Raw genomic sequence first — 24,596 nt, forward strand, 5'->3', positions numbered from 1 at the left:
GATTCGGGATCGCAGGAAGGGCTAACGCGGCCGGAAAGTGAGTAGAATGCGGGTTAGGAGCGGGGTAAACGCGGCCGCACTTTACTGGATAGACCTGTATGTTACGTACAAGCTGAGGGTGCACTTCTTCACTTGACCATAGCTCCAAATTGCTGGCTATGGTACTTGATAGTCTACAAGTAAGACTGCCAGGTTCTCAGTGCGCACAACCTGGTTGCTGCCATGCAGAGCTCCCCAGCTTCCCCTTCCGGGCCTGTTCTGAAAAGGTTTTTAGAAACACTGGCTAATAAACCGCTTCTAGAGATTATTAACGATGCAATAGGTTAAAAACTTGTCTCCCAGTAACATTTTTGATTGGTGTCCTGTCAGTGGGAGTGCAGGGATATGAGGACTCTGAGAGGGAAGTTTGTTTTCCGATCCCTGCAGACCCAAGCAGATGCCCTGGAAAGTCATTTAGCTTTGGGTGGACCTATTCTTTTAATGTCACTTCCTAGAATTACTAGGGGGCTTGGAAGACGCATCATGAGATAACTGCCTGCGCAGGAGAACCCCCAACCTTCCCCTTTCACCTCCGGACACTTGTCGAGCTCGCTGTCTATCACAGCCATCAGCAGCCCACTCGAGCAGAGATGGGAGTGCAGTGTAACGCATGCGCAATCCGAAATGTGTGCTGGGGGGGGAGGGGGGGCGAAAAGAGGCCGCACGTCACATGCATATACTCTCGTTTTCCCCGACCCAGACTCCGAACAATGAGCCTGGGCACGTGCGGTGGGGAATATTTTTTTTAATGCGGACGTTTCAGAGCTCGCGCCCACTTCCTGCCAGCATCAAGCAGCGCACTCCCGGACACCAGGGGGCGCTGCCCGCAAGCACGGCCGCGGCTCAGTCAGAGGGCGTCGCTGTCACAGCACCGCCTCTCCTCGCTCTCCCCACTGAAGGAGTTACTCAGCATCGGCCCCGCTTTGTGCTGAGTCACCGCAGCACTGGCAGCGAGCTCAGCCACGCCCCCACTCCCGCCTCGGGGAGCCGGGGGAGAAGGAGCGGCGGGGCCGGTGACGCGCCCAGACAGCTCAGGCATGGAGGAGCCCGGCCACGCTGCCAGGACTCTGCTGGAGCGGGCGACCGTCCTCAACCTGCGGACCGGCAATCTTCTCAACTGGGGCCGCCTGAACAAGAAGGGTCCCTCCACCCCCAGCGAGGAGGTGAGCCCGGGGACCTCGGGGTGGGCGCTGCTTACTCCCGGGACCGGCTCAAGGTGCTCTCGCTCCATAACGTGCTCAGTTCTTTGCCGCTATAGGAACGCGCACGTGAGTTTGCCTTTCCCCAGCAGGCGGACTATTTATTGATTTCCGGGGCGGTGCGTGGCAGCGCGGCTTGGGGCGCTTCAGAGATAGGCGACGAACGCCGACTGATAATGTGAGCTTGGGGGATTGCCCCCGTGCCCTTCCGACGGTCGCGGTGCAGGATGCGCGTGGCTCCGGGGCTGCAACCAGGTGCCGGTCAGATCTGTGCCCGGCGAGTGCTCCTGAGAGCGGTGCCGCCAGGGAAGGCGCCTCCTTCTCTGTCTTACTTAACCTAGGAGTGCGCACTTCTCCCAAGTGTTCCATTTCCTGGGTGATAATAGCAAAAGTAAACATCGCTTATTCATTTTTTTTGTCCGTTATGGTAACGGGTGATCAAAGCCGTAAATACTGTGAATTGGATTAGTACAGCGACTGTTCTTGAAGGCTATTGAACCATATATAGGGCTGGTATTCATCCAGCGTTTTAAATAGCTATGCAACAAGTTAGAATTGTATAGTGCCCATTAAATAATGTAAATGAAATGTTTAAGACTGTTTACTTCCTAGATATATTGATGCTCCCTTCATCCTTGCATTGAAATACCAAATATAACTACTGATTCGTGACTTTCAAAACTATTCACCATCCCATTAGGGTTGTTGGGTAATTGCTTTTGTAGTATTCATATGAATGTTTCTTTGCAGGGAGGGTGGTGGATACATGGAGCTGTCTCCCCGAGAAGATGAGGACAGTAAATTCAGGAGTGGAGGAGATAAACACAATCTCTGAGGGAGTGGTAGGGATTGTAAAGCTAAATGGTGTGAATAACACCAACTACAGCATTTAGCTGTTTCTTGATTTTTGTAGACAAGTTAGCACAGTCATCCTCCTGGTCTTCTCTGCCCATAAGCTAGGAGTGGTCATATCTCCTTTATGCATATCCAACATTGTATTAAAACTTGCTGTTTCTTGCTCTAACAGTGCCAAAATCTGTCCCTTCCTTTCAGAACACACTACCAGAACCCTTAGCCAAACTCTCATCTTCTCCCACTTAGACTGTTGCAACCTGCTCCTCACAGGTCTCCCAGCAAGCTATCACCACTGCAATCTGTCCTAAATTCAGCTGCATGACTTGGCATTCTCCAAAGTTGCTATACTCACATAACCCCTCTTCTGAGGTCACTGCATTGGCTCTGTCCACTTCTGCATACCTTTCAAGCTCCTTTTGGCACTTGCAAATGCTTTCACTCTTTAGCACCTTACTATCCCTTCTCTCTCTACCTTCCTTGTGCACTCTGCTCATCAAGACAAGTCACTCCTATAAGTACATAAGATTTGCTGTACTGGGTCAAACCAAAGGTCTATCAAGCCCAATATTCTGTTTCCAGCAATAGCCAATCCAGGTCTTAAGTACCTGGCAGGATCCCAAGGGACAGATAGATTTCAGGTTGCTTATCCCAGGGTTAAGTGGATTTTTGCAGCTCCACCTTAATGGTTTATGGACTCTTTGTTCAGGAACTTGTCCAAACCCTTTTTAAATGTAGCTGCACTAATAGCTTTCACCAGAATTTAATTATGTATTGAGCAAAAACATATTTTCTCTTAATAGTTTTAAATGTATTACCTAGTAACTTCATTGTGTGTCCCCTGGTCTTTTTCACTCTTTGAAAGTGTGAACAACTAACGTTTACTGGTTGCACTCCATTTATTATTTTATAGACCTCGGCCATCTCTTCTCCAAGCTGAAGGGTTCTAATCTCTCTAACCTTTCTTCATAGGGGAACTTTCCCATTCCCTTTATCAATTTGGTTGCCATTCTCTGTACTTCTTCTAATTCTACTCATCTTTTTTGAGATGTGGTGACCAGAACTGCACACAGTACTCAAGATGAGGTTATACCATAGAGTGATACAGAAGCATTATGTTTTATTCTCTGTTCTTTTTCAAATAATTCCTAGCATTCTTTTTGCTTTCTTGGCTGTTAACACACTGGGCAGAAGGTTTCAATGTATTATCGATGACACCTAGATCCTTTTCCTGAATGGTGACTCCTAATGTTGAACCTTACATTGTGTAGCTATAATTTGGGTTACTCTTCCCTAAGTGCATCACTTTGCACTTCTCCACATTTAAATTTAATTTTCCATTTATAGAGTCTTCCAGTTTTGCAAGATCCTCTTGCAATTTCTCACAATTCTCTTGTGATTTAACAACTTTGAATAACTGTCATTGGCAAATTTGAGCCTCATTCCCATTTCCAGTTCATTTATAAATATATTAAATGTAAATATATTAAACAGCAGTCCCAGAATGGTTCTTTGGGGCACGCCACTATTCATCTTTCTCCATTGGGAAAATTTACCATTGAGCCCTACTCTCTGTATTCTATCTCTTAACCAGTTCCCAATCCACAAAAGGACACTGCCCCCATATCTCAACATTTTAACTTCCTAAATTGCTTGCGAGGGACTTTGTCAAATGCTTTCTAGAAATCCAGATACACTATATTAACTGACCACCTTTATCCACATGTTTGTTTATGCCCTCAAAGAGTGTAGCAGATTGGTGAGGCAAGACTTCCCTTGGCTAAATCCATGTTGGCTTTATCCCATTAAACTATGCCTATCTCTATGTTCAGTTTTTTTTTCTTTGATAGTTTCTTCCATTTTGCTTGGCACAGATGCCACTCACTGGTCTGTAGTTTCCTGGAATACCTCTTGAGCCCTTTTTAAAAATTGGCGTTAGATTGGCAACCCTCCAGCCTTCAGGTACCATAGATGATTTTAATGATAGCAGGTCTGCAATTTTAATTTTTCAGTTCTTTCAGCACTCTGGGATGTATACCATCTGGGCCAGGTCATGTTACCCTTCAGTTTCTCAGTTTCCTCTGTCACATCTTCCATGTACACTGAGATTTTGTTTTAGTACTGCTAAATCATCACCTTTGAATATCATATCTGGCATGGGTATCTCTCCTCTCATTGAAGACCGAAGCAAAGAATTAATTTGGTCTCTGCTATGGCTTTGTCATCCCTAAGTGCCCTTTTTACCCCTTGATCATCTAATGGTCCGACTGTCTCCCTTACAGGTATTTATATATATATAATAGAGATAGAGATATATGAAACATTCTGGCGTCTCTTTTGGTTGAAGTTTTAAAGATGAAGCTCAACCAAATAAGCCTTGCAAAGAGGCTTATTTGCTTGAACTTCATCTTTAAAACATTAAATGCATGAAGATAAATGACATCAATAAGTCAAATTTATAAAATAGGTAGGTGGAGGTTTTTGTCAGATGACTGAATTCACCAAAACATGCATCTGTGTTTATCAAAACTAATGCATGCTTGGTTCTGAGGCTTTTTCCTCCTTTGTTGGATTTATATTAAAAAAAAAAACAAAAAAAAAAAAAAACCCAAAAAACCCTTCACTATGCTCTTTCTTGGATTTGTATTTTTAAACAATCTCCATGCCTGATGTAAACTCTTAACTTTTGCAGCAGCTACTTTGTTTTTTTTCCTAACCATTTTATCATGGTTGCCCTTCTGAAAGTTAAATGCTGTTGCAGTAGACTTCTTTTGGTGTCCTCCCTTCAGTTATTAAGTCAGATTTGAGCATAGTATGATCACTATCGCCAAATGGCTCCAACACTGTTACCTCTCGTACCACATTCTGTGTTCCACTAAGGATTGCGTCTAAAATAGTTTCCCCTCTTGTTGGATCTTGTACCGGCTGCTCCATGAAGCAGTCACTTATTTCATCTAGGAACTTTACCTCTCTAGTAGCAAGGCCTGATGTAACATTCACCCAGTCAATACTGGGGTAATTGAAATCACCCATTATTGCTGTGCTGCAGGTTTTGTTAGTTTCCATAATTTCTGCTAGCATTTCATTATGTGGACAGTAATACACCCTCACTACTATTTAGTTCCCCTTTTTTCACCTGGAATTTCTATCCATAAAGATTCAGCAGTGCATTTTGTTTCCTGCAGAGTTTTTATCCTGTTTGACTCCATGGCCTCTTTAAAAACACAGTGCCACCCCTCCACCAATTTGATCCATCCTATCATTTTGATATAATTTGTACCCTGGTATCAGTGTCCCATTTGTTATCCTTCCACCAGGTCTCCAAGATGCCAGTGCTATACATGCCAATCTCCCCTATATCTGTGCCCCGCTTGACCACCCATTCCTGACTCCGTGCTTTCCATCTGGTTGCACCATATGCTTGAAATAGTCTTCCTGTACTGGTGCGCCATGTTTAAACCCCCACCTTTTTCAGGCTCATTTAAATCTTAGGCCTGATTGTCTGCCTTTAGCCTCATTAATTAACTTTTTTTTTTTCTTTAACCATTACTTTATGAAATGCCCCAAGTTTCTTGTCCTGTATGATTCTTATTAGATTGTAAGGTCTATTGCGCAGGGACTGTCGTCTTAGTGTGTTTGTATAACACTGTGGGCTGGATTTTAAAAGGGGTACGCATGTAACCCTTTTAAAACCTCCCTGTGCATGCCGAGCCTATTTTGCATAGGATCAGGGGCGCACGCCAACCCTATGGTAATATTACAGACACATAACCCACTACAAAGCTGGAGAAGATCCAGTAGGTTGGCTTCTGTAAGCCTTTTGTAACAGGCAAAAAGTAAGAGTTAAAAATAAAATGAGTGAGACAGGCAATCCTAGTTTAGGATAAGTGATGGCTTATTTTTATTTTTTTTTTAATCAGTGTAAGACAAACTGTTCTGACTATCCTGCCTGCTTCCCAGCTCTTTGTATTCTGAAAAGTAAAGCAACTGAAAGGACAAAAAAGAAGGCATAACTAACATTAGCAATTTTCAGCAAATACTTGCAAGGATATTGTATTAGAAAAGCAGCACCTAGAGAACTTGCTTCTTTATGCATAGCAATATAAAGAGTTCTTTCTCTGTTCCAAATTGCTTTCCAAATGTCTGGAAAAATCCATAATTTTTGCTCCCAGAAATAATTCTTTATTTTTTTATTTTAATTTTAGGTTTAGCTTATGTCTTTTCATTGGTAGCTCAAGGTGAGTCACATTCAGGTACAGTAGGGATTTCCCTGTCCCCGGATAGCTTACTGTCTAAGGGGCTAATGCAAAAAGCTGAGTGTTAGAACTGTGCATGGAAACTTGGTGTCAAGTTTCTTAACGCGCAAGCTAATTTTGCTCCCAGCGCATAAGCCAGGGTTGGCTAACTCTGGTCCTCAAGAGCCACAAATAGGCCAAGTTTTCAGGATATCTACAGTGAATATGCATGAGAGAGATTTGCAGACACTGCCTCTATTGTATGCAAATCCATCATGCATATTCATTTCAGATATCCTGAAGACCTGGTCTGTTTGCAGTTCTCAAGGACCAGTCTTGGCCATCCTGCAACAAGCTAATAGTATGCTAATGCATCAGGAGGTTAAAAAATGTACGCAAAGTAAACATGATTTACGTGCATAAAATACAGAACAGGGCACCAGAATGCCATCTTCTGCCCATAGTATAACATTAGCCCTGGAAACTTTACTCCACCTTTTGGATTAGGAGTAAAGTATCCAGGGCTAAGAAATATGAGGTAAGTTAGTGCACCTCTCTGCATTGAGTGGGAGGTGTGGGGGAGGGGGGTAATAGCTAATGCCATTATTAGCCTGGCATTTGCCCTTTGTGTACACATTTGTGTGTGTGAAAATCCTTGCTGCATCAGCCTTAAGTTTTTGTGCACAATTGAGGGTTAAACTGTGCTCTGCTGCCTTATATAATAAGTGAAGTGATGTGACTTGCCAAAGAGCATCAGTGGGCTTTGAACTCTGTCCTCCCTGGTTCTCAGCCCTACTGCTCTAACTACCAGGCTGTTCCACCAGTGCCTGTGTATTGTGAAAAAGAGGTAGTGTACTGTCTCAGTCCTGACAGAGCAATTAGGCTCATCTGCAGATGATTCTGTCAAAAGCCGGGTTAAATAGAGGCTGATTATAGTCAAGCTCCCAGCCGTGATTCCTCTTCTCCCAGAAGGCAAGGAATCTTGCTAAGGGAAACAGCCTCTCCTGGGGTATTCAAAATCTCTTGTAGTAACCTTTATGAAGAAGTTCAAAGGAAGGGGCCAGGAGAGCTTTGGGGACAATTCAGCAGGTGAAGATTGAGTTGTTTAGCAGAATTTGCCAAATTCTAAGTCATTGGGTGGATCTTAGACTTATCCTATATTAGACTCAGTTGTATAAAAGGAACTTAAGTCACTTGCTGTTTTAGTTTTCTGGCATTTTAAAAAAACATTCATGGTGGAATTTATAATAGAATGAACATAGATGTTTGAGTCAGTATTACCTTTTCTGTCCTGCTAGGTTGGTTTCTCAATTAGGGAGTTTCATGGCTGAGTTTTTTATTAAAAAGCTCTGTGTGGTATGAGTATAAAGAAACTTGAGGATAGAGAAATCTATGAATCCTGATCTTTACTTTCCATAAAACCTTGAATTTTCCCTAGAATAAGATACATTTATTTTTCACACTGATTCTATTTTTTTTTTGTAAATTATATTTTATTGAAAATGGAATCGCAGGCAATAAACATGACATACCACATCAAATACAATATTTGTTCATTTCAATCTTTTGCAAGCTATCAATGTCTGTTTATAGAAGAAAAAAAAACACTTGCATTGCTTTTAGCTATTTTTATTTTCCCCATAAGTAAATGGAAATCCCAGTTTCACAATGTGTGTTTCTACGATGGAATGGAAGCACGAGTAGTTTCATAGTTGTTACACCATGGTGAATAAACCTGTAAAATGTTTAGTACATGACCTGGCTTTTTACATATTTTTTATTGCTTATTGTAAAGTTTGCCTCGGGACTGTCCCAAGACACTACGGGGCACCTCTCGTTCAGACTTTCACATTGAAGCTGGCCGAGGAAGAGTTAGATGCAGGTAAGAAGTGCTGCTCTCTTCCTGCTGGCGTTGGGGAGGGGGGAAGGCTGGGGTGGAAATCCCCACTAGAAAGCACTAACACGGGACCATCTCCTTGACTTGCCCTGTCCCAGGAACAGACTTGGTTACAGATCATGGGCAACAAGGCTTCGCACAGGAAAATTCTTGCTAAATCAATGTGATTGATTTTGTTGACATGCGTAGATTAGTAGATGTGTTAAAATATGGGCTATCTAGGTTTCAATAAAGCCTTTAATGTTCTGCATAGAAGACTGGCAAGCAAGCTAACTACTGTTGGAGCAGGAAGATGCATTTTTTTAGAAACTGGGTGAGAAGTTGGTTGAGCAGCAGGAACTGGAGTAGCTATCAGTAAGGCCCACTCTGGCTGGAGGGGACATTACCAGCAGGGAGCCATGAGGATCTACCCTAGGATTTGTTCTCTTCAGTGTCTTTGGAAGTGATGTTGCAGAAGGGTTAAAAGGGAAAGTATAACTGTTTGCAGATGATATGAAGGTTTTCAACAGCGTAGACATGTCAGAAGGGGGGTAGATAAGATGAAAGACTATTTAAAAAAAAAAAATTGGAAACATGGTCAAAAGTTTGCAACTACTTTATTTTAAGTGCAAAAATAATTGTGTATTTGGGATGTAGAAATCCAAGGGCCAACTACCTTTTTTGAAGCTGAAGAACTAGCAGTCGCCAAACAGGAAAAAGACCTGGTGGTCATTTCTGACTGCAGTGGAAAAAGTCATTGACATTCTTGAGTGCATACAGAGGGGTCACTAGTAGGAAGCAGTAATACCTCTCTGGTGGGACCCTAACTTAAAGGACTGTGCCCAGTTCTAGAGACTGCAAAAGGAGGTTAAAGTAGAGGCAGTTCAAGGAGGGCTGAAGATGTCTTCTGTAGAAGAAAGGGAAAAGAGAGTTGATGCAAATGGGAAGCAGTTGAAAGAAGAAGCTCGTGGATATGAAGCTAGAAAAGAATGTGAATACTTTTTTCACTGAGAGGGTGGTAGACCTCAGGAACAGACTCTCATCAGAAGTTATAGCCATGGACACTGGCAGAATTCAAGAGCACAAAGGAATCTTTAGTGGCTAAGGGAGGGAGAAGACCACGTATTGAATAAGACCAGAGACAGCGCTGAAAGTAGACCAAGTGGTCACTTTTTCTGTTGACTTTTTTTTTTTTCCCCCCCTAAAGCTTTTGTCCTGCAGAGTTGTATTTTCTGTAACTCTAGTGCACATATACAGAGTCTTAATTTTAAAATATCTTTGTTGCTTTGCAGCTGCGAGATTGCATTCGCACCACACTGAATGAATGGAGCTTAAAGATCAGCTCTGATCTTGTGCTGGTAAGAGATTTGTTCAGCAGTTGCTGTAAATAGCTGAAGCACCAGGGAGCCCTTTTTTTGTCACATCTCTTCTGTTTAATCTTCATGGAAATAAATCCAATGAATTGTTTGACTAGAAATGTTGTATTGCCAGGTGACTGTATTAGAAGCTTGCATTGATCTAAGAAAATAAATCATGTGATCCTAAACACAAGCATTATCTCAAATTCTGATAGCTGTGGTGAAAGTTAATGATTAAAAAATAAATCAAATACAAAATTATAAAACAGAAGTAATCTTTCTCCCTGCTCCCCTTCCCAGTCATTTTTTTTCCTGCTTCTTTGGAGCTCCTAGTTCAGTGGAAATGTGCCTTTCTGGGGCTCCAGCATCATGAGCATTCATCTGGGGTGTTTTGGCTATTTTATTACACCCCTCTCCCACCAGGCCTGGCCGTTGCAGAGATGGCTGTTGGCCAGGGGCCACAGGCCTTTGCTCCCTCCTGAATCTGTAGGTGTCGCCACTGTGCAGTGGCTGAGGCTCCCTCCCCTTCCTCTCTCCTTCCCAGGCTCTGGGAATCAAACTGGGTTTTCTGTTTTGCATCATACAGCACCACTGGCCTGGCCCTAGAATTATTTGCTGCTACTTAGATTTGTTCATCAATATTTTCTGCTGGAGCTGGGCTCACCTTTTTGAAGAGTACTGTGCCTTGGAGGTTTCAGGCCTCTGTTTGGGAACAAGAGGCAGAGTTTGAAAAGACATATTGCAGTTTGTTAGAGCACTGAAGAAAGCTTTATTTCTTTCTTGCTTCATAGACGTATGGCTGGTCAAGTCTTAATATCACCGAGGTCCATATTCAGAAGCATTTTGCTGGATAACTCAAGACGTTATCCAGCTAAATGAATATTCAGGCACTTATCCAGCTAGAATTTAGGCAAATAATAAGTTAGGGGCATAACTGGGAGGAGTTGAGCTAGCTGGATAAGTTATCTGGTAACTCCAATATTCAGAGTTAGCTAGATAACTTATCTGGCTACCTTTTGGTTGGTCCATAGACCTGGCCTAAAGTTAGCTGGGTAAACTTATCCTGCTAACTAGCAGAGTTGCACAGTGGCTGAAAGTGGACTTTACAAGTGTTTAAAAAAAAAAAAAAAAGTCATAGATTAATGTTGGTGATTAAAATCAGGCCATGATTTGAAGAAAAAAATTCTCTGCTACTAGAATGTAATTGCACTTGATGATTTATTCAAACATGAACGTTTAATTTGTTTGAAATCTTTGATTAGTTGTGGTGCAGAATTGATTGGCCCATCTTTTATGCATGGATTTCTTCTCCCCCCCCCCCCCCCCCCTCCCTCCAGCAGCCGCTTTACTTATCTTTAGAAGTGTAGAAATACTGAATGCATTAGTCAGGGCCCTGTTTCTATCCCACAGTGCTGTAGCAAGAGCAGCAAAATCGCACCCGTGGAGGGATGAGAAATCATGGTGGGCAATAGGGCATCAGTGTGGGGTATTGCTGCTGCTCCTCCTCCCCTGCCAGTTTGATTGTAGAGGAATTGACGGGTGAGGAAAATCGACTGGGAAGTCTGGGCTAAGAGAGGGGATGGGTGTATGCGAAACGGGCTCTGGGAAGGTGATGCTTGGGTTGGGGGAAATCCCCATCCGCTTTTTGCCACATCTAATGCTGTCGTCACACCCCAAAACATTAAAGATCAGAATAAATTTTGCAGATACACAAGGTAGATCTGAAAACTTTTTTTTTTTTAATAAAGTGTACATTTAATATGCTAATTTATGCCAGAGGAAACTGGGGCCTGTAAGAATAGAGTTTTCTAGCACTTCAGGCTTGGAGGTATCTAGGCTAAATGTTTTATTAAAAATTTCTACTCTGCCTATAATAACCAAATTAAGCTAAAACCATGATAAAAACAAAAATGACACAACAATGGGTCAAAATTCAAATAGATGGAAATGCCTTTTTAAACAATGCTGCTTTTTTATGCACTTACAGAACAATTTAAAATCCATTAGATCCCTCAGAGCATCAGAAACTGTTCCAGAGGTCACTACCTCCAGTTGATAAATCTCGATCTAGTGTCTTGATAATGAATATCCTTTATTGATGGAATTCCAACAGCCTCCTAGTGGCTGAGCACAAGATTCTAGCTGGAACATACCGTATTTTTCGCGCCATAAGACACACCTAGGATTCAGAGGGGGAAAATTAAAAAAAATAAAATAAAAAATGGTGTGCTAAACCGGCTCTGTTCCTGGGCGTCTGTGCGTCTTATGGAGCAAATTAGGGGAGTGCATACAATTTTTGTCCCCATTTCATTTTCAGGTCTGGGGAGGGCTATTTCGGTCCACTCCCCAGATCAGAAAACATTGTTCTTTCTGTGGGGGGACCCCCCCCCCCCCCGCCCCCCGCCAAAAGTCCCTGGTGGTCCAGCAGGGGTCTGGGAGTGATCTCCTGCACTTGGGCCGTTGGCTGCCAGTAATCAAAATGGTGCCGGCAGCCCTTTACACTTACTATGTCACAGGGGCTGACCAATGGCACTGGTGTAGCCCCTGTGACATAGTAAGGGCAAAGGGCCATCGGTGCCATTTTGATTACTGGCAGCCGATGGCCCAAATGCAGGAGATCGCTCCCGGACCCCCGCTGGACCACCAGGGACTTTTTGGCAGGTCTTGAGGGGGGGGTTGTAGTTAGGGGGTTTTTTATATTCACTCCATAAGACGCACAGACATTTTCTCCCCACTTTTGGGGGGGAAAAAGTGCATCTTATGGAGCGAAAAATACGGTAATTTTTAAACAAGTTGGGGTGAGATTTTGGGGCCTGACCATGAACCACCCTAAACTTAAGAGTCAGAGTTTTAAACTTCACTCTGATGTACAGGCAACCGATGGAGTTGCTAAAATAGTGGAGTTACACGCTGTCATCCAGGGAGACATTAAGAACGCATCTGGCTGCAGAATTCTGTAAGAGCTGCTATCTCTAGATTTCTGTGCGTATGCTCTGCTTTGAGTTGTGTAGATACCATGTGGACTTGGACTTGGGCCTGAGGTTTTTTTTTTCTCGCTGAAGTCTGAATTTTCAAAGTAATTTAAGTATTTGTTGCAGGAATCACCAAATACACTGGAATGTAGCATAACTGAGGCAACTGAAACAATAAATCCTGAGGAAAGAGAAGAAATGAAAGTGTCTGGTAAAAATAAAAAATTGTTTTACATAGCCTTTAAAAATGTAAAATGCTATTGTCTGAATGGCAGAAACTATGCCTGTTCTATGTATGGTATTTAATTAGCACCCTATTGACCTGTGTCCTTCTCTTTACAGCAAAGCTCTTTGTTTCGGGATCAGATTTTTCATCTGTCAGAGATGCTGTAAATATGGGTAAGTGTAAAACAGCTCAACTTGCTTTCTGGATTACTCAACATGCTAACTTGCTTTAAGCTCTTTCTTATTCCTGGAGCTCCTCTCTCTTCTGGCCAGGTTAGATTTTTACCTTTTTACCCTTTCTTTTTGTGCAACTAAAGCTGGCGTTTAAGCGTATTTGGTTGGATTCATTAGAACTGCACATTGGACCAGTACAGTAATGATGACTCTTCATGATACTTAAATACTGCTGTCGGTGGTCTGTTTGGAAATAAACTGGAATCTTTCCCTTGAATAGAAATAACATTGAAACCTTATAGAGCAAGGACTGCAAAATTTAATTTTTCTGGATGATCCAGCTACACAAATGGAGATGCAAATACGCTGCTGAATAATTGTGGCTTTCTCAGAATGCAAACCTGTTAGCAGGCCTCAGGACCAATGTTATACACCTCTGTTGTAGAAAGGAGTTGGATGAGGGCTTGTGTTTTGCTGTGTATGTCTTATCCCTTTTCCTTTTTTAGTATCTGGTCTTCCTCCCAAATGTTCTCTGTTCTCCTACTGCTGCACTTTTTAATTCTTGCTCACACTTGATGATCTAAATCTCGCAGCGGTCTGTCTAGTTTTAGGAAATTGAAACATAATTCATTAGTTTAGGGTTTCCTAACTCTGTTCTTGGGACTGACATGATCTCCCCCCCTCCCCCCCAAACATGCGCACTAACTTGATTCTTAAATCAAATGCATGAATTTGTATGTGCAAGTTGTAATTTGTAAACGCTCATTAGGGCAGATTTTTAAAAAGTACACGCGCACATACTTTTATTAGCGCAAACAAAAGTACGGGGTCAGGGACTGTACTGCTTAGTGACAGGCCTGTCACTAAGCAGTACAGTCGCCATCAGGCTGCATCAGTCTAATGTGCACCTATGTTTCATGAGCGTCTTGAGTGACTGCAACCAACAGGCTTCAACGATTAATGTAATTCTACCTGGAGGGTCCCTGAGGAAGGAGTCCAATACTCCGAAACACCGCAGTGTTGGAGCTGTCCTTCAGGAGCATATACACCATTTCGTCATCTGTGGAACCAGATAAGTGCTCACACAGTAGTCTGCTTTGCGCACAGTGTCAGCATTCTTAATTTCTCAGCAACCTATGATTAGTCAAGCCCAGTAGCTATACGAGCTTGCACATATAAGCCACCAGCTCACTGTGGCCAAATATGACGGTTGCTTGGGAATACATATAGAGTTCTTTTCCTATAACCAAATCTTATTTTCTTGTTGTGGATTTTTGGTTATTCTTGAGTCTTTTGGTACTACCCTAGAGGAAAGGCAGGATTAGGGAAAATGTCCTTTTTGCCCGCCGTTCCGCCCTGCCTACGTCAGCATTTTTTTTTTTTATTTTATAATTTTGGGAAAACTCATGTGGAATCATGAAAATGATATCTGCTGTTTTGTGAGTGCATTTTTCTAGTGTCCCTGTTGCGTTGTTATAGTGAACTTGTAATGTACAATGCTTTTTACATTTAGTTGCAAGTTTAATGTGGGGTGACTTGTTTGCAGCAACTTAGTAAAGTTGGAACAAAAATGTCTGATTTTTGTCTTCAGCACTACTGTACTGCAGGGATTTTTTTTTCCTCATAACAGGAAAAAATTCTGTGGTTTTAGTAACACACATGCTGATTAAACCAGCCTATTATGTAGCAGGTTTTGTCTGGTGCAGCACCAGTGTTTTTTATAGCATGGGGTGGGGGTAGCAGATTAGTGTGTTTCACTTACAGCCCAGTTCTTGCTTCTGAAGCTCAATACTCAATATTGGAAATGTCCAGATCTCATAGTTGATCAATCCTGCTAAGAGCTAATACTCTGTATGGGACTATCTCAGGGATCAGCTCTGAACCCAGAGCATTTGCACACTATCGGGCCGATACAGTACAGTGCACTCCGATGGAGCGCGCGTTTTCAATGCACTAGCGTTACCCCTTATTCAGTAAGGGGTCAAAACGTGCATCCAACACCCTCCCCCAAACCTAATAGCGCCCGCAACATGCAAATGCATGTTGATGGCCCTATTGGGTATTCCTGCGCGATTCAGAAAGGAAAATGTGCAGCCAAGCCGCACATTTTACTTTCAGAAATTAGCGCCTATCCAAAGGTAGGTGCTAATTTCTCTGGGCACCGGGAAAGTGCACAGAAAAGCAGTAAAAACTGCTTTTCTGTGCACCCTCCGACTTAACATGGCAATATTAAGTCGGAGGTCCCAAAAGTTCAAAATTTATTTTTTTTAAGTCGGCTCGCGGGTTGAAAACCGGACGCTCAATTTTGCCAGACCGGTGGCTGTCAGCGGGTTTGAGAACCGAAGCCGGCAAAATTGAGTTGTCTGTCAAACCTGCTGCCAGCCGCCGCTCCTGTCCAAAAAGAGGTGCTAGGGACGCGCTAGTGCCTCTAGCGCCTTTTTACCTGTTTTTACCGCCGGACCTAATTTGAATACAGAATCGCACGCGCTGGGAGAGCGGGCGTTCGCCTGCTCTCCCATAGACTTTACTGTATCGGCCCATATATGAAAAATTGATAGGCAAAGTCAAGTTTCCAGAGGGTATACCGCCTTTTGATCTAAACTATGATGTATTGAAATTGGTAACGCAAACACCCAGCACGTTTCACGGAGAGGTCTGCTGCTTCAGGACAAGAGCTGTTTTTGTTTAGATCATACACCGCTGGATAGTGCAAAAAGTCAGCCCTTATCTTGACATTAGCCTACAAACCTACCCAAGCATTTGGTCATTACAGAGCACAGGAGGATGGTCCTCTTCCAGCTAGGGCTAATGTCTCTAGCTGTAAAATAAGAGCTTGGAGAAAGCTGAGCCACACTGTGGATTTCCCAGATACACAGAACCCCAGGTGCTCGCCTAACCCTGATCTCTGCTTCCTAAATGCTCTTCTAACATATGCAGATACAACTATAAAAACCATATACATGTTTTTATAATCATTGGGAGTGCATGTTACAAATTGCACACAATTGCAAGACTTCCTAGCTAACCTCCTCCAGAGAAGGCATTTTACTTCTGGACAAGATGTGCGGATGCTGCCTCTGGGAGGACAAACACCTGGAGAGGCCTCTCTAAGAGTGCATCTAGGGAGAGAAATATGATCCTGAGAAGCACCACCCCTAAAATTGAGGAGCTTTTTAAATTTTCTCCCTGGAAAAAGTGAATAACCCTAATTGCCCCTCTTGAATGTACTTTAAATAGCAAACATTCAGGTGGACTAGATTGAAATTCTTGCCTAAATGTTTTTGATGGGGTTCAGAGGGTTTTGGTTTGGGGTTTGTTTTTTTTTTGGTGACCTTTTGAGGGTAATTTTCAAAGCTATTTCAGCAGGTAAAAGTGCTTTACTGTGGGAAATGGGGTCATTGAAATGTTTCACCCCTCCCCAATATGTGGATAAAATTGAAAGTAGAATCATGCTACACATGTAATCTAGCGTTTTCAAGGGCAGGGCTGGTGAAGGACCTTTTTAAAGTATGAACACACAAACAATTGCAAAAAGTGTACACCTCACTTTATCCTGAAAGTATCCACACAAAGGAGGTGCAGAGTTGTGTGGAAACTTATTTTCATAGGCAATTTTACAAAGTTGTTGTGTCATTCTGTTTTGAAAATTGGAGCAAAATGAGTATAAGTGCCTGCTGATGTTACATGTCTACAAGCTGTTTGTAAATTGTCCTCTTAATAGCAGATTTCAGAGCGAGAATAGTTTTTGGCAAGCTCTCATGGCAGCTTCTAGCTGCTGAGAGTAGTAGGCAGGATTTTCAAACTTTTCCTTGTCGTGCCTGATTGAGGTTATGGTGAGAATTCCTCTGTGCACTGAATTTTAAGATCTCTGAAATCATCGCAGTTTTAAATTCAAATATTTTGAGGTAGAATGTGTGTTTTTGTTCCCCCCCCCCCCCCTCCCTCCCGCCTTTTCATTAAGCAGATTATCCCTTGGGCTGCTTGAGGCAATTTGGCAATCTGCTCTAGATTTCTAGTGGTCTCTTGGCCTAAGAAAATGCTCGCTGTGGGCCCAATGTAATAAGGCACACGTGGCAGAGTGCACAGATTTACTCGCAGTTTTTCACTCTTTTTGTGTGTGCAAACTTCACTTCTGCTGCAGCAAGGAGTTTTGCATGCTGTAGTGTGTGTACAGGTTATTGCCTTCTCATACATGTTTCATGCTAATGACGACATTACCTATTCCTGGCTTAACTTGTGTTTTATTAGTGCTGCGAACTAAAAGGGTCATTCTTCAAAATGCGTTATGGTGTTAACGCATGCTGTTATATGGTTTTAACACCGGAAATGACTACACCATTTTTCCTGGCTTTAAGCTGTGCGATATGGCCGTAACGCAATTCGCTATAAATTTTTTTTAAATTGCATTTCAGCCATTTCTTGGCTCGGGGGAGAGCCTCTGGGGAGGCTTTCACAGTATGCACTTATTTATCTCTATAGGAGGGGCAGCTAATAGCTCGAGGTGGCTTAGGGTTTAGGGACCAGGTTTTCATGCAGAGTGAGACGTACGAACAGCACAGTACACTTTGGAGTGAGGAAAGTCTCACAAAGATGACATTTTGTACTATGTTATCTTTCCCTAGCTTGATGGACTCTATAACATAGAAATGTAATCTGAGACTTTCTTCACTCCAAATGACATCAAATCTTCACCAAGGTGAAGCTATTTAGTTGCCCCTCCTATAGAGAGAGAAATACTTGACTACTATGAAGGCCTTGTAGATTCTCTCTTGCTCCTCATTCAATGGTTCTTTCAACAAACTAAAGGCACCGCGATCGGGGCTATGATGGCCCCCAATATTGAATGTCTTGTGTATCTATCTAAATTTGAACACTCTTCTATAATCCTTCCTCATTCTAACCTGGTAGTGCTACATAGACATTTTTCTCCTATGGACAGGTACAGAGATTCAGTTATTTTTTTTCTTTTTCTCGATTGGCTCAACACTCAAAATCCAAATCTTAGATTCACTGCTCACTTTGACTTTCACCAAATTTCCTTCCTTGATATCCTCATCTCCATTCCCGAAGGGATAATATTCCAGTAGGCCAGTTCTTTAGACTCCGTAGGATCTGCTCCTCTTGAGATGATTTTCTGACACAAGCCAGTTCTGCATTCACCAGTTTTCTTTCCCATGGCTAAATGTGCCTTCAAGCATGCCCGAGACTTGCTGTTTCTTAAATCTTCTTCAGACTATCCTGATGCTTTCTCTCCAGCTTGCCATGACATTGGTCTCTACTTCGCCCTATCTCCATTTTCCAGAAACAGCTTGGTTTCGCTTTCCGCCAGGGTTATAATCTGCGTGATACTCTTGTCTCTTTCAAATTCCATGCTTTTCCTTCTACCCTTCCCCCTTCTTCCTCTGGACAAGCTCCATGTGGCTCATGCAAAGCCTGTCCCCTTTTCCCTTACTATTTCTCAGTTCACAAGGACCTCTTCTGAAATTTGCTTCCGATTTGTCATTCTTCTGGTGGTGTCTGATACTCTGCCCATGCTCCCTCATCTGTATTGGTAAGACCACCTGCATGATCCATACACGTGTTTGAGCTTCCTTCTTGCCTCTGATACTCAGGTGAGAATGCCCCCTTGGTTCAACACCTGCTTGCTGCTTCTCACTCTCCTGAAGATCTGCGACACTTATTTATTTATTTTTGTGTGTGGATAAAGTTACCCCCTTTAGCCGTGGTGGCAGTTTCTCTCGCACAGTACTGCAGCGCGACCTATGCTGGATTTTCACTTTTAAATCGCTGGCCCTGCGGGACTAGATGCCGGTATGGACTGTCTTTTTTTTTTTTTTTTGATTTATTCTGGTTTTGTTTCGTTCACAAGATTTGCCCTCTTCCTCCCTCCCCCCCCCCCCCCCCCCTTTATCCTTCTCACCCGCTTTGTTCCCTCTTGTTTCAGTTGCGTGTTCATTTTGTCCTTGCCTTTCTTTCAATTCCCTCGTTTTTATTTATTGTTTACGTCACTCTGAAGTTTCGCTGATATTTGTGCTCCTATGTTCTGACCGTATGTAATTTTGACAGACACAGACCTCTTTTTGTATTCAAATACTCCGTTTGCTGTCCGTTCCATTAGCTTTCTACGTCTTGGTAAGATCTTTCACTCGCGCTCTCCTCCCTCCCCTCCTTTGTCTTTCCACGCCTCTGTTATTTCTTGTATGTTCTTAATATGCGGTGCCTTTTGTATACAATTTGACAGTGTGTTTTCCTGTTCTATCTAATTCTTGTTATCCTTCTCAGACTACAGACTTACGAGTTCCCCTTCAACTTGTGGTGAAGTCGTTTTTTTTTTTTTTGTTTTTTTTTTCTCACCTGGATTATCTGCTATTTATGTTATTGCCTTATTTGTCCTCATGCTGAATTATTTACATTTCTATTTTTAGATGTGCTTTGGCCCCTCCCGATGCAGTTCGCGAAACCCTGCCCATGTCAGGGACTGCTAACTCCTGCTCTGCTTAAGTTTCTCTTCATTATCCTATTGAATAACGCCTCTTATGTGAACAGCACAACGTTTTGTGGACAGTGAATAATATACCTTCACCTATATTATTCCACTTGTACTTATGGCTTGGGTCTTAGCCACCATTATTTTAAGCCTTGGTATTTAATGCACATTTTTAAGCTGTGCACATTTTTAAACTCCTGATGCACTAGTGTAGAATTTAGTGTGTTTTTTGCGCAGACTTTTAGAAAGGCCCTGTGGTCCGCGATCAAGCTGAGTCCGGCCTGGGGCAACTGCTGGCCACGAGTGGAGTCCTTTCTGCTCACAGCGAAGATCAGGCCCGGGACAGCTGCTGGCCATGAGCAGAGTTCATCCTGCACACAGAAGATCAACCTGAGGATCAGAAGGCCTGGCATAAAAGTTGAGTGCTTGTGAGGCTTGCGTGTGTTTGTGTGCATGAGTGAGAGATTGGGATCCTGTATGTGTGAGTGAGGGACTGTAAGTATATATGAGAGGGGGGGAACCTGTGCGAGGGGGTGTGTATGTGCAGGAGAGAGGAGGAGCCTGGGTGATGTGGTTGTGTGTGCGAGAGAGAAGGGAGTGTGCGTGAGCGGGACAGAGAACCTTTGTGAGGGTGTCTGCATGTGTGAGAGGGAGCCTGTAGCCTGTGAGGAACAGAGGAAGCCTGTGTGAGGGCCTGAATAAGAGGAGTAAAATTTGTGGGAATGGAAGGATTTGAGCATGGAGGGGGAGAGGAGCGATAGTGGAGAGTGGAGCCTAAAAGGGCAGCGTGAAAGGTCTGGCCAGGGAAGTAGGGAGAGAGATGATAGGGCCACTCTTGCAGTGTACTTCTAGGGGAATTCTGCTCAAATATTTAAAAAGCTCCATCTTTGAGTAATAACTCTTCTAGATTGCATTTTAAATTAATTACTTAAAATAACACAATACACATCAGTCTTTAATATAAACTATGCAGAATTCTAAATTCTTGTGTGCAGCATTTCTTCAGCACACAGCTTACTACATCAGTTCCTAGGTGTGAACTTTAGTGAATTCTCTTAAACACTAGAGAAGCAATTGCACATTTAATCCGTGAATGTGATCATTGAGCTAGCCAACAACTTAAATTATCTTGTTTCTCTGTCCCTTAGTTGCAGTTTGTGTTGGATGTGCAAAACAAGAGTGCTTTTTAATGTGAATAGCAAATTGTAAATGCAACCCACTCTCTCAGTATCTGAAGTGCTTTACCCAAGACCATGTAGGACACTTGCTGTGTAAGTGGTATGGTTACATCATCAAGCCCTGAACCCAGAGATGCTGGTTTGCTTTCCTTGTTAATTAGTATTTGAGTAACTTAAAACCTGAATGCAGGGAATTTAATTGGTGCATATTAATCTTCTGCAGCACTGCATAAACTGGTCATACTTAAAAGTTACTGTTTAGTAGAAATCCATGACTCTTCCTCTGCCCAACTGGGTAATGAGGACAGAATTCAAGATTTGAAAAGTATCTGCAAGGACCAGATTCTCTCACAGTTGCAAAAGTGATGAATTTGACAAATGTATTGAATTTTAGCCCATGCACCATGTTAAAACAAAATCTTCAGGATCCATTGAAGCAATGACCTTTCTTAGTCTGAACTTAGAGATAATTAGCTTTTTATTTTATGTTTTGAAAGTGTACATTTAATGCTATTAAATCAATTTGGTGAGTTAATTGTGAAATGATTTTAACAGCACATTGCTGGGGTGCCAAGCTAGCTTTACTGAGGATCTTGCTGAGTGTGCAGTGTCTTGCTCATTCCTGCTTTTCATGCTTCCTACTTTTTGTCCTAATGATTGTGTTGCTGCTGTTGCTCTTCTCATATCCCTTATTCTGCTTTCAGCAGCAGTCTCCCCCCCCCCCCCCCCCCCCCCGATGTATAGGAATATCTTCTTTTGGTAAATGTCTTTAGCCTCTTCCGTGCATGTGCCCTGCTGCTTGATAATTGGCAGAGTGTGGAAAAATGATTTTTGAGTCTGAACTCATTCAGCAATATATACTTGTCAGATAAGGGTAACATATTAACTTATCTATCATAATTTTTTATGTTACTAACAGTTGGCCCGTTATCTCCCTTGCTGGTCTCCTGCCACTTTGAATAAACCAGCATATAAATTTTGATACTTAACCCTACACTGGCTCTCCCATCTCCGTGATCTTACCTATCCTTGCAACTCTGTCTCAGGCATATTTCAAAGTCCATTTCTATGCTGCGCTGGTAGGCTAGTCCAGGCCTCGTCTTGCTCTCTTGCTCTTACAAGATCCATGCGTAATACAAGGCCCTCTCCTGTCCTACCGTCAAGCTTTGTAATCCACATTGCCGTTACAGTTATAACATGGGCATACCATGCAGGTTATCCCTGCCTTCGTGGAAGCCTGATGCAACTGTCACAGCTCTACCCATGTGCATGTGACTGAGCAAATACTCAAGCCCCCATCTTCCTTCATATTTTGCTGTCTGTGGTCCTTTTCTGTTCCAAATATGTTTAAATTCTGTTAGGATTGATTGTTTCTCTATCTCTGCTGGTAGGCTATTCCAGGCATCTGTCAGCCTCTCAGCAAACAAGTATTTTCTCATGCTTTCCTCTCCGCAATGCAAATCATGATTTCTCGTCCTAAATGTAATTTTCTATAGAAAGTCTCACCTCCCAGTACTTTGAAGTTTGTCCACTATATAAATTCAAATATTTATTTTGCTCACTTATTTATTGTAGCTCAAGGTGAGTTACATCCAGGTACAATAGGTATTTTCCCAGTCCCCAGAGGGCTCTCATACCTTCTTTTTCTCTAGAGAGTATAACTTTGAGTGTCTCTTTGTATGGTTAAGAACATAAGACTTGCCATACTGGGTCAGACTTAAGTCCAAGCCCAGTATCCTGTTTCCAAGTCACAAGTACCTGGCAGGATCCCAAGGGGTATACAGATTCCAAGCTGCTTATCCCAAGAACAAGCAGTGGACTTCTGCAACTCTCCCTTAATAATGGACACGTCCTTCAGGAACCTGTCCAAACCTTCTTTAAATGCAGCTATACTGGTTTGTGTTGCAAGTCTTGTATCATTTTCTTAGAGGTATAGAATTCAGTGAGACCAGAAAGTAATGTAAAACTGTATTTTTAATTACTATAGTTTCAGTGCATATTTATGCAGACATTCAGGGATTTGCTTTTCCTTGGGTCAGATTTGCTATATTACCTGGCAGCTAATACATTAGAACTTACTCTTGCAGTTGGCCAAACTGCTTCCAGGATTACTTTGAGTCCAGGCTTTTGGGATGACAACTATTAAGCCTTTTTTTTTTTATATATCCCTTTTTAGTTCCTTGTATTGCTGTCCATCACATGTCACGTAAGTGCATGCCGGACAGTGTCTGGAAATCCCCTCTTAGAAATGCGTCCAGTGTGTTGGAGACATACAAGGTCATTTTCCTAAGCACTTGCAGAACTGCAACTTCACAGCAGAAATGTTGCTCTTTTGCTAAAGTCAGCATTTTGTAGAAACGTGTCCCTTTTTTGTTTATAAAAGTTAGCCTGACTTCCATCGTCTTGGGCCTGTAACCCATGTATTAGGTGTGGTACCTAATACAGCAGAACCAAACTCACCACCACAGATTCATGGACAGGAAGGTTAATAAAACCAAAATATATAAAGTTTTTTTTTGTTTGATTTTTATAACTAACTTAATACATTTTGTGACTCTTGTGTTGACCTTTTTATTTCTGTGCATTCAAGTGAATATTGTATACACCTTAATTTCAGTACCCGTTTTCTGAACTGCTTCCTCCATCTTGGTATCGTTACATAGGTACGGTCTCTACAACTGACCACAGTACTCAAGGTGGAATCTTGCTAGTGACCTATACAAGAGCAATATTGCCTCCTTTTATCCTGCTAATACCTCTAATTATGCTTTTATTACACTGGCTGGCTACCTGGAGTTCATCTGAGATAATTTTATCATCTTGCTTGTTTGACAGATTCCATTTCATCCTACTGAATACGTAGCTAATTGATTTGTCTCAGATGCATGCTTTTACTTTAACACGAAAGCTCATTTTACCAACCCTTTGATCATATTTCTAGGTTTGTGTTTTTTCTAAGTCCCCCTTTCATTTTTCATCTCTTCTGGCATGTATGTAGATACAAAAATCTTTAACAAAGCAGACGAGCATATTTTTCCCTCCAGTTCCTCAATGCCATGAACACAGATATTGAAAAGAACCAGTCCCAGCACTGAGCTCTGGAGCACTCTGCTGGTTACTTAGCCTTCACCAGCATGGACTCTGTTTTTTACCACCACCATTGCCCGAATCCTGATGCTCATCTAATTCCTCACTCAGTTTACAGCCTTATCCTACCCCTCAACCATCCAACTTGCTTCCAAAAGTCTTCTGTGCCTTTAAATCCAGATAAGCCATGCCTAATCTGCCTCTCTGATCCACCACTTTCCCTTTGTGAAACCGCTTTGTCTGGTGTCCTGCAGTCTGTGTATATTTGAAGGTGCTGCGCAATCTATCTGTAGCGTCTCTCTTGTTTCTATAGTTTTGTTAACTACTGAAGTTTAAACTCCATATGTTTGTAGCTGCCTGCCACCTCCTTGTCCCACTTAGACCACATCCTCCCCTGGAGTCCCTCGGAACCTCCTCCATTTTCAAGGTCAAGTTGAACGAAGTTGAGGTGCAAATTTTTTTTTTTTTTAGCTTTTAGTTCTGGGCTGTTCACTGTTGGTGCCCCCTGGTCTTATCCACACTTGCTTGCATAAATACTTCAAGTACCTCCTCCTCCTGTAATTTTTTGTGTAATCATTTCATATTTATCAGTGCTCTCTTGCCTTCTGTAAACATTTATTTAAAATGTCTGCTTTTTTTTTTTTCCTAGTCCTCTTTGGAAATCCCAATTTCCCTCTCTGGTTTTTTTTCCCTCTGCCTTGTATAACTAAAGATCTTTCTTTTTATTGATTGGGCAGTTTTGGCCCCCGTTTGAGCCTTTATGCTGATTTCCCTCCCTGCGTCGTTGTTTTTCTGCTAATTCTGCCTGTGTTTTTAGGAGGATGGATTTAGTATTTTGAATGTCCTTACTATTTCTGAGGATACCAATCTCCCCTCTTCTCTCTCTCTCTCCTCTCTTCTCTCTCTCTCTCTCT

General features: G+C 42.4%; 1 protein-coding gene across 1 annotated transcript in view; it reads left to right on the forward strand.

Annotated features, from left to right (window-relative positions):
* Positions 1 to 772: 772 nt before the first annotated feature.
* Positions 773 to 24,596, forward strand: part of GCLM (glutamate-cysteine ligase modifier subunit) — a gene marked incomplete in the record, with an annotated part of 26,711 nt that continues 2,887 nt past the window's right edge. Inside the window, 4 exon segments of the mRNA XM_029618233.1 lie at positions 773 to 1,202; positions 9,494 to 9,559; positions 12,658 to 12,742; positions 12,874 to 12,930. Coding sequence (XP_029474093.1) covers positions 1,077 to 1,202; positions 9,494 to 9,559; positions 12,658 to 12,742; positions 12,874 to 12,930 — 334 coding nt within the window.

Source organism: Rhinatrema bivittatum, chromosome 10 (genome assembly GCF_901001135.1).
Source record: "Rhinatrema bivittatum chromosome 10, aRhiBiv1.1, whole genome shotgun sequence".
NCBI lineage: Eukaryota > Metazoa > Chordata > Amphibia > Gymnophiona > Rhinatrematidae > Rhinatrema > Rhinatrema bivittatum.